Source organism: Saccopteryx leptura, chromosome 11, assembly GCF_036850995.1.
Source record: "Saccopteryx leptura isolate mSacLep1 chromosome 11, mSacLep1_pri_phased_curated, whole genome shotgun sequence".
NCBI lineage: Eukaryota > Metazoa > Chordata > Mammalia > Chiroptera > Emballonuridae > Saccopteryx > Saccopteryx leptura.
Window position 1 is genome coordinate 80,513,172 of NC_089513.1, and position 9,927 is coordinate 80,523,098.

General features: G+C 48.6%; 1 protein-coding gene and 1 non-coding gene across 3 annotated transcripts; both read left to right on the top strand.

Moving 5' to 3' along the window:
• The first annotated feature begins 1,669 nt into the window (after positions 1-1,669).
• Positions 1,670-1,758, top strand: TRNAY-GUA (transfer RNA tyrosine (anticodon GUA)). Its single transcript is given in 2 exon segments — positions 1,670-1,706; positions 1,723-1,758. It is a non-coding gene; the product is annotated as a tRNA-Tyr (tRNA).
• A 2,859-nt stretch (positions 1,759-4,617) lies between these two features.
• On the top strand, positions 4,618-9,315 carry ABT1 (activator of basal transcription 1). 2 transcript variants are annotated; one of them, XR_010747368.1, is made up of 4 exons: positions 4,618-4,905; positions 5,846-6,051; positions 6,199-7,267; positions 7,706-9,315. XR_010747368.1 is itself a non-coding variant. In XM_066352747.1 (3 exons), exons 1-3 carry the CDS (start codon positions 4,665-4,667, stop codon positions 6,577-6,579), a joined length of 828 nt encoding a protein of 275 aa, XP_066208844.1. In that variant the 5' UTR covers positions 4,621-4,664; the 3' UTR covers positions 6,580-9,315. The 2 variants fall into 2 exon arrangements, 1 of the variants encoding a protein (XP_066208844.1); XM_066352747.1 differs by having other exon boundaries at positions 4,621-4,905; positions 6,199-9,315.
• Positions 9,316-9,927: the final 612 nt, after the last annotated feature.

Consider the following 9,927-nt stretch of genomic DNA (forward strand, 5'->3'; position numbering starts at 1 on the left):
CTGGCTCTGCTGAGCAATTTTCGGCCGGGCTGTAACGCCTGAGTGCGGCTGCCCCGGCGGGAATGCATTTCTCGGGCCTATTACCTGTCTGGTTGTTTATTCGCGACTTGACAGCTTCGTGCGCTGCTGCATAAATGTTCACTATTTTCCGTGGGAAATGCTGAGATCGAGTCCAGAGCCCCGGGTAGGTTTGGGAACGCGCACAGGGCTGGGTTAGCCCCGCGCTTACACCTGTAGCGGGTCTTAGGGACCGTGGTAAAATAGCCTGAGGATGAGTGTGAAGCACTGTCCCCACCAGAAAGGGTCTAGGATGCAGAAGGAAGGTGCAGAGATGTTGGAAAGGTAAAATGTGAAGGTGAACAAAACGATCCAAAAGAAACAGTTTGATGAGCAGAGAGGCTCAGAGGCAGCAATGTCCCTGGAGAGTCTTGAGAATGGTGGTGACTCCACGTTCTGGCCCAAGCACATGTCATCGTGGAAACGCTGGGAGACACATTTTCTGTTATCATTGCCTCCGACACCTTTTCGGTTTCTGATTACTGACACCCAGACAACACAATGGACCCCATAAGTTATGCTGTTTCCAAACTTTCTTTCCTTTCTGTGGCAAATAGAAAGACTAACCACCCCCACAAAAGGTTGCAATTGCCCACAAAATAAAATATAAAGGTTTAAACCTGTTTTTCAAAATCCAAACTGTATTTCTACCCTCAAGTCCTCTTAACTTTCTACACCTTAGAAAATACAGCTCTGTCCAGCCACTGACTTTTGTTCACTTTGTTCACCAATTTACCTTTTGTGCTCGGACGAATCCATGTTGGTTGTGGAGCGGGTCAATTCAACCCTGTGCTTCGCCAATATTATCCCAGATAGAAGAGGATTTTGTTATTTTTAGAGTGACTTGAAAATCAGTCTTTTGGTCAACTTGACCAAGACTTTTTGAGATTTCCCCGTCCCTCTGTGAAAATCCCACTGTGCACGTCTTCCTTTATTATTCCTTTGAAGCTTTTGCACGTTCACTGGTATATGTTTCACCAAAGCACCCATACACAATAAGTAGAGAAAGTAGACGCATATACCTACCTCTTCATTGATTCTAAAGGCCCAATTAACCACACACTTACCCCCCACGACTTCACTAACGTTGTTCTAATGTTCTCTCAGTCCTCAGGACAATTCAGTGGAAACGCCTGTGTTGAGGGTATCTGGCTGTCCGTATGAATTACCCGGGGAGTTCCTTAAGTTTCAGATTCCTGAGCTCCATCCCAGACTTAGTCAATCTGAATCTCTGATGATTTAGAAACCATTTCCTTAGGGGTGATAATGATGGGATATGTAGGATGCCCTCATACACGTCTGTGCACGCTGAAGTATCTAAAGAAGAAAGGTCGTGACATCTGCGACTAATTTTCAAATGTGACAGCACAAGAAATGCCAACACGCACGAAAGAGAGAGGGGGAGAGACAGTGAGAGGGGCAAGAAGAAGGGACTTCTCTGAAGGGTCCTTTCTGCAAACCAGCGGGCGCTTCTGTTTTCTCCTGGGTCCACGTCAGTGGATTTCTGAGGGTCCGAGCTGATTCACCCATAAGACCGATGCGTGTGGACCGAAGCACCTGGCGCTGTCAGCGCAGAGTTGGCACCCGCGGAGTGGGAGAGGTTGCCGTGCTTCCTTCGATAGCTCAGTTGGTAGAGCGGAGGACTGTAGCGGTGAACGGTCAGACATCCTTAGGTCGCTGGTTCGAATCCGGCTCGAAGGAAACCAGTATTTTGCGTTTGCTTTTCATCATCCTCGATCCATCTCAGTCCCACGAGTCTTGGATGGACATCTCTGTATTTAATAATTAAGACTGTCGCTGTGCGTCGAACCTTTGCTTTTATATATTGTGATTCTCCGTGACCATGATTAATACGGGCGATCAGATTTCAGGCCCTCAGTTCTCACGGAGGCAGTGCCGCAAAGAAGTCCGGAGCCCCGAGCATGCGATCAGGACGCGACCCAGCAAGCTCGGGGTACAGAGCCGTGAAGATCCCGCGTCCCCCACCCACCCTCGCGGTGACCTGGAGCCAGGGGAGGGCGGCCTGGCGGACCCGCCGACCGCGGAGTCTTGGTGGAGCACGCACGCCCCCTGCTGGCCCGAAAGAGTTTTCCCAGGTGATGCCCACTGCCCCGCCCGCCTGCGGGACGCAACTCGGACTCCACGCCCACCGCCCTCTTTCATTTAGGTAACTGCCGGCCGTTCTCAACCGTGGCTGAGAACGGTTGGTGGACATCACAATCTCCTTGGGAGCTGTTACAAGCGCCCCTCGCTTGAGCCACTTTGCAGGTGGACACCCACCCACCCCCCACCCCCCGCGTGGGTAGTTTTGAAAGCTCCCAGGCTATTTAAACGTGCTGCAAGGTTCGAAAACCATTGCCACAAAGAGAAACAAACATTTTAGAAGAAAATAAAGAGGAAAAATAGGTGCGATTTTCTACTTGCTTTTGGAATTACAAGGTACAGTTCTCTCTTAACAATATAAAGCATTTCATCGTTTTGTGCCAATCTTATTTCTACCGTCTCACAAAATGTGATCCCGAATACCTATTGAAGACTCCTCACCTGCAAAAAGGTATTAGATCAAGGTAAGGAAGAATTGCCTGAGGATTTTGTACCTGACAATGTCTTGGATCTTTCTTCTCATGCTTCAGAACTTGTATTCAAACCTGCAAACGTGAGAGAAATCCCAAAAAGCTGACCCTTGTCTATAATCACCAGTACGTGGCAGTTGATGGAATAGACGGTGGGCCAGCGGAGGGAAGGGATGTCAACTGAGAACGTTTCAACAAAGTTATTCATAAAACTGGAGAATGCGGGCATCGATCCCGCTACCTCTCGCATGCTAAGCGAGCGCTCTACCATCTGAGCTAATTCCCCTCTGCGGTGTCCTGATGCCCCGCCCTTACACTCCTTAATATTTGGAAGCGATTTAGACTTTTCTGATATAAGTTGTAGTTGGCCTAAAAACCAATAGGACTAATAGTGGGACTACGAATCAATGATAACCAAACAGTCCGAGGATGAATTCAAACAGTGCCACCTCTAACCGTGCTGCACGGAGCTGGATTCTGTCTGGAGATACCCGCAGAGGGTAGGTGGGCCGAGCGTAGTCAGCGAAAATACCTGCTTAGAAACTGGACACCAGTTTATTTAATACTGAAATCTACTTCTGCAGAAGCTAGTGTTCTTTCCTTTCGTAAGGAAAGTTCAGGTATACCCAGGCAGGAAAATCAAGTTTCTCAAGCCATAGGAAGTCCGTCACCCAACCTTCGACCACTGCTTTGCCTGATATGGCATCACGAGAAACTTTCCCGTTGACACTTAATGTCATTATCTAATTTCACTGAAATTGGGGAAAGAGGTTCAAAATTAAAATGGAGAAGGTGGAACACCTTATTTAAGAAAGTGATTCTGTGCCTAGGCTCTGCCAGATAATGCAGGGCGGACCTTCCCAGATCCTTACAATGTTTTAATGCTTGCTCTCCTCCTTTTTTTTTTTTTTTATTGCGGTCAGGGCTGACGAAAAGTGGATTTCCCCCCTCCGCATTTAGATAAACGAGTCCAAAACATAGGACTTCTCCGTGTGTATAGAAACACACCATTCATTTAAAAGCGGCGCGATGTCAGCCTTGCCTTAATTCTCACCACCACCTGGTTATTTTCTCAACACTCTTCCCTGGACAGAATCGACCCAGCCACGGAACTCAGTCGGCCTCCACTCATTGGTCTCTGCCTGTTTATTTTCCATCGTTCTATAAGGAGTGCAGATGTAGAATTGGAGTGAAAGAAAGTAGCCCGCCTTAACCCATCGCTCGTATCCATGGATCTTTATCATCGCTGCCTGTGAGACGGGAGGGATGGGTTTGCTCCCGGTCCCCCAGTATGAGGTCTGCCCTCCCGGGAGAACACTTGACATTCTACAAAGGCAGAACTTCGCAAACCTCTCTCTATCAGAAAATTCAGCCTCAGAGCACGAGGAATCCAGTCAGTGCTGAAAGGCAGTGCCGGCCGACGGGGAGCCCAGTGGTTTACCTCCCGGGAGGGTGGTGACAAGCAACACCTATCACCAGGAGAACACAAGGAAAGGGGAAACGGTCCAGGAGCGCCATCGTGCGGCCCCTTTAACAGCCTAGCGTGGCGGCTAAGAAAGCCGGAGGGCTCCTGGAGACTGACAGCGGGCCGCAGAGAACAGAATAAGGCGGTGTCTCCTATTTATGCAGCCACGCCTGATCTCGCCACCGCCCCTAAGACATTCCCAGCCACTCCGAAAATCCCGGGAAAGCCTGCTGCATCCGCCATCCTGCGTTTCACAGGTATTTTGCAAGCTACTCGGGTAGCGCAGCCTTTTCCGAAGCGCCTCTTCCGGTCCGCCTTTTCCAGTCTTCTTCTCCAGCGGCGAAGTCAGGCTGCTTCTGCTTTCCCGAGCCTCCGATCCACCTATTCGCTGGGTTCGAATCTCCCGCGGAGCGGGGACCCACTTCCTCCCTCTGCTCCCCGGCCCCGCCCCCTGCTCCTCGGCCCCGCCCCCTGCCGCTCACCCCCGCCCCTCGCCGCAGGCTGTCGCACACCACGAGCGTCAGACGGCGCCGTGCTTTACGGCTGTCGTGCTCCACGTCTCGGCCAGCATGGATGCCGAGGAATCGGAGCCAGAAGCCTCCGAGCAGGGCCTTCTGGAAGGGAGAGACCGGGAACCAGAGGCGGAAGAGGAGCAGGAGGAATCCGAAGAGACGACGGGAATCGCCAAGAAGCGAGTGGTGCCAGGCATCGTGTACCTGGGCCACCTCCCGCCCCGGTTCCGGCCTCTGCACGTGCGGAACCTTCTCAGCGCCTACGGCGAGGTGGGGCGCGTCTTCTTCCAGCCCGAGGGTAAGTGCGCGGGTCCGAGGGGTTAGGGGGGCGAGGCCGGCCGTGGTGAGTGCGGCTCTTAAAGAGAGCTGATGTGGGTTTTAATGTCGCCTCCGCCCCCTCCTTGTCTGGCCCGAGTTGACCAGTTTTGTTAAATGAGCACAGCCTGGATAAAAGCTCCTTTCTTACGAAAATGAAGACATTTCGTTTGTCTTTGCGGTCGCGGGGAGGAGACGGGAGAGGATCAGCCCCCCCCCCCCCCAGCTTTCCAACGGGCACTGATTGATGGGCATGGGAGGCCCGTGCGGGTTTCAGATAGAACATTCAGGTCAGACCCGATCAAGGGGCGTTCACTTGAGATGAACAAGAACAGCTGCTCGGGAAGCATTTATTCAGGCAGAAACCCAAAGATTGTTACGATGGGGAGACAAAAAAGGAGGAGGTATTGATGAGAAAAGGAAGGGGACAGTGACATCAGGAGAAGGAAGGCGTTGCTATTGGTGCGGGTAAGCTAACGCAGTGATGCGAACTTCAAACAGTATTTCTAATCCTTAAGTTCAGCAGTCGTCAGTCCCGTGGTCATTCCCTCTGCTTTCTTGTGATCTTTACAAAAGTCCTTTGGGGCACAAAGTTGCTTTAGGCCCAATCCAAAGGGCTTTTTGCCCTATTTAAACATCCATAGGTTTAAGGCATAAACGTGCAAAACAGTTCCTTTGGGATGGCAGCTCTAGCACCAGCTTTAAGTGGTTCTCTGTATATTTTGACAGGAGTTGACTTTGAAAAAGGATTGAATGATACATGGGGAGAAAGGGTGGACTTTGCAGTTTTCAGCTCACTCCCCAGCAAAGACCTGGAGGTAGGATCCTGGCCCCGGGCAGGTTTTGAGAACGGGGCAGGCGGCATTGTAGTGAGTGGGTGCTGCGTCTCCCTCCATGACCACTGCTCTGTCTTTGGCACACAGACGGGTTCGTGCGGCGCAAAAAGAAGGCAGCGGCAGCCTCGGCCACAGGAGGGAAAAAGCGGTCCAAGTACAGCAAGGACTACACAGAGGGCTGGGTGGAGTTCCGGGACAAGCGAGTAGCCAAGCGTGTGGCCGCCAGTCTGCATAATACGCCCATGGGCTCCCGCAGGCGCAGCCCCTTTCGTTATGACCTGTGGAACCTCAAGGTGAGAGGTTGGGCTTGTCTGCTACATCTCTCGTCCTCCTCCTTCCCCAACCCCAGCCCAGGCACCTCTTTGACCTCTTGTTGGCCCATTTTCTCTCCCTCCCCGACCTCTCCGACTCAGATCTTTTCTTGTTTTTCCTATCTGCAGTACCTGCACCGTTTCACCTGGTCCCACCTCAGTGAGCATCTTGCGTTTGAGCGCCAGGTGCGCCGGCAGCGCCTGAGAGTCGAGGTTGCCCAGGCCAAGCGTGAGACTGACTTCTATCTTCGAAGTGTGGAGCGCGGGAAACGCTTCCTTGCTGCAGATGGGGACTCGGCCCGCCCAAATGGCTCCTGGGCCTTTGCCCAGCGTCCTACCGAGCAGGAGCTAAGGGCCCGGAAGGCAGCTCGCCCAGGGGGTCGTGAACGGGCTCGCCTGGCCAATGTGCAGGACCAGGCCCGCTCCAACCGAGGACTCCTTGCCAGGATCTTCGGAGCCCCACCACCCTCAGAAAGCATGGAGGAACCGTCAGTGGTCAGGGACTCTTGAGGGGCAGGGAGTCCCCTCTACCTCCTAGCCCAGTCCAGAATTCTGTCTATCTGATAATGACTATGCAGAGAGACATTTTGTGTTTCTGAGACCAGGAGTCTCTGGTGAGTGTCCACACATTTTTGTGGGCCTCCCCTCCCCTCTCCTTCTCCTGTGCACACCTGGCTGAAGTGCCTAATTCATACTTGTAGCATGATTACCACTACTGCAAATGCTTGTTTTGTCTTACTTGATTCTTGGCTGCCTGCCTCCTGCCCATTGGTGCCTCTATAACAGGGGTCTCCAAACTACGGCCCACGGCCGCATGTGGCCCCCTGAGGCCATTTATCTGGCCCCCGCTGCACTTCCGGAAGAGGCACCTCTTTCATTGGTGAGAGGAGCATAGTTCCCATTGAATTACTGGTCAGTTTGTTGATTTAAATTTAATTGTTGTTTATTTTAAATATTGTGTCTGTTCCCGTTTTATTTTTTTTACTTTAAAACAAGGTATGTGCAGTGTGCATAGGGATTTGTTCATAGTTTTTTTTATAGTCCTGCCCTCCAACCGTCTGAGGGACAGTGAACTGGCCCCCTGTGTAAAAAGTTTGGGGACCCCTGCTGTATAAATTCCACTTCCTGAGCCCAGGAAGAGCCTTGTATGGAGCCAGAGTGATAATGGCTAGCCCAAGCAGCTATTTAAGAACCACAGGTATGGGCTGCAGCAATCTCCTTTTCATTTAGAAAGGATTAGCAGTTGGGATGAGGGTTAATGGGATGGGTCTGGCTTGGGAACTACCCTCTAAATGTATTTATAGAAAAGTAAGAATTATATATTTAATACAGTCTTGTAGTTGGGGCAGGGGGCTGTAGGGTAAGTTAAACTTAAGTTTCTTTAACCAAATGAGGGACATTCAGGAAGATATTACTGCACATCTCAAAATTAATTCAGAAACATTTAAAATACTTTAGTGAAAATCAGGAATGAATGAAGATACACCCTATTACCACTACTTCTCATACACTTTGTATCCTGGTGATACAAAGACAAAAATGAAAACAAAAATCAAGTGGAAAAGAAATAAAATTGACATTTGTAGTAGGTGGTATAATTTTAACATAAGTTTCAAGAAAATTGGTTTTGTTGCAGATTTGAGCATAATACTGTCCATAAAAATAAATAGCGCCCTGATACACCAGATAAAGATGCCACAGATATAAAAGAAAATGCACTGAAGTAGGAACACAAATAAAAGATGTTATACCTCACTTCTAAGTTGCCCAGCTATACAGGAATGGGTAAGTATTCACTGCAATTGTATTGACTTGTATCAACCCAAATTTCTATCAATAAGGGCATGGATAAGTTGATGTTATATAGTGGAATATTGTACCAGGGTTTAAAAGTTCATATGAATGAACTTAAAACAGGTGTTTTTTGGGTTTTTTTTTTTAAAGACTTGATTCATTTTAGAGGAGAGGATGGGGGGAGGAGCAGGAAGCATCAGTTCCCATATGTGCTTTGACAGGGCAAGCCCAGGGTTTTGATCCTGCAACCTCAGTGTTCCAGGTCAACACTTAATCCACTGTGCCACCACAGGTCGGGTGAACAGGTCAACTTTTAAAAATTGAAAGATGCAAGTTTAAGAATTCTATGGAGAGTATAATATCTGGTGTATCAAGCATAAATATCTTCCTGTCATGACTTTTATAAAGACACATTCAGCAAAATACACTATTCCTGAGAATGGTGGCCAGAACAGCAAGAAAGGTAAGTAGTGAGTGGTATGATTGCAGAGTAACACAGAAGGCGTCAACTCTAGCTGGAATTTATCTTCATTAAAAGGAAAGTCCTTGCCCGACCAGGCTGTGCAGCGGATAGAACGTTGGACTGGGATGGGGAGGACCCAGGTTCGAGACCCCGAGGTTGCCAGCTTGAGTGCGGGCTCATCTGGTTTGAGCAAAGCTCACCAGCTTGGACCCAAGGTCGCTGGCTCGAGCAAGGGGTTACTTGGTCTGCTGAAGACCCATGTTCAAGGCACATATGAGAAAGCAATCAATGAACAACTAAGGTGTCGCAATGAAGAATTGATGCTTCTCATCTCTCTCCGTTCCTGTCTGTCTGTCCCTATCTATCCCTCTCTCTGACTCTCTCTGGCCCTGGCCAGTGGCTCAGTGGATAGAGCGTCAGCCTGGCATATGGATGTCATAGGTTTGATGCCGTCAGGGCACACAGGAGAAGCGACCCTCTGCTTCTCCCCTCCTCTCCTCCCTCTTCCACAGCCATCGAGCATGGCCCTGGGCACTAAGGATAGCTCTAGACTGAGCATGGACCCCAGATGGGGTTGCTGGCTGAATCCTGGTTGGGGCGCATGTGGAAGTCTGCCTATCTCCCTTCCTGTCACATAAATATAAATTAAAAGAAATAGCACCAACCTGGAACATTAAGGTCACTGGTCTGAAACCCAGGGCTTGCTTGGTCAAGGTACATGACATGCAATCAGTGACTCGAGTAAAGCAACTACTCTGTCCACCCCACCCCCCATCAGTAAATAAAATCTTTCAAGGGGGAAGCCCCCAGTCAGGACATATAAGAATCAACCAATAATTCATAAATAAGTGGAACAACAAACATGTTTCTCCCTCTCTAAAATCAATAAATTTAAGAAAACAATAAAATGGGAAAAGTCAAAAGGTTAAAATGGGTATCTGCTTATTACATCATTTTGTACCGTATATCATTAAAATATTTTACAGTGATTTTTAAATGAGTTATTGCCAGGCACAAAATATATTTTTATTAATACTTCAGTGCCTAAATGAAGCTTGATTAGATGATTCAGTTGATTACTGAGAATTATAGTTGGTTGCTTTGTAAAAGGAGAAAGATCCTAGTCTGACTCAATACAATGGAATCTAATGTAAATTAGTCTACAGAAAAGATGATCTAATAAGACTGATTACCAGGTTCTATTTTCTATGTAAAACATCCTGGGTTTACCAGAAGTGCTTTTAACTCCAGATGTGCATCAATTTGTTGTGTTATGATTTTAACTTTACAGGTAGGAGACAACACTTGTCACAAGTATAGCTCAATTAATTAGTGTTGACTGATTATATATTAACTGATTTGCTCATCATTTTGAGGTGTTGCAATGAAGAATTGCTCATCATCATAAGGTGTCGCAATGAAGAATTGATGCTTCTCATCTCTCTCCGTTCCTGTCTGTCTGTCCCTATCTATCCCTCTCTCTGGCCCTGGCCAGTGGCTCAGTGGATAGTGTCATTTTCCCCCATACAAATGTGTATCTGTCAGATGTCACCAAGGTAACTAAACAGCTTTGTCCTTTTGAGTTTGTTAATTATGATCAT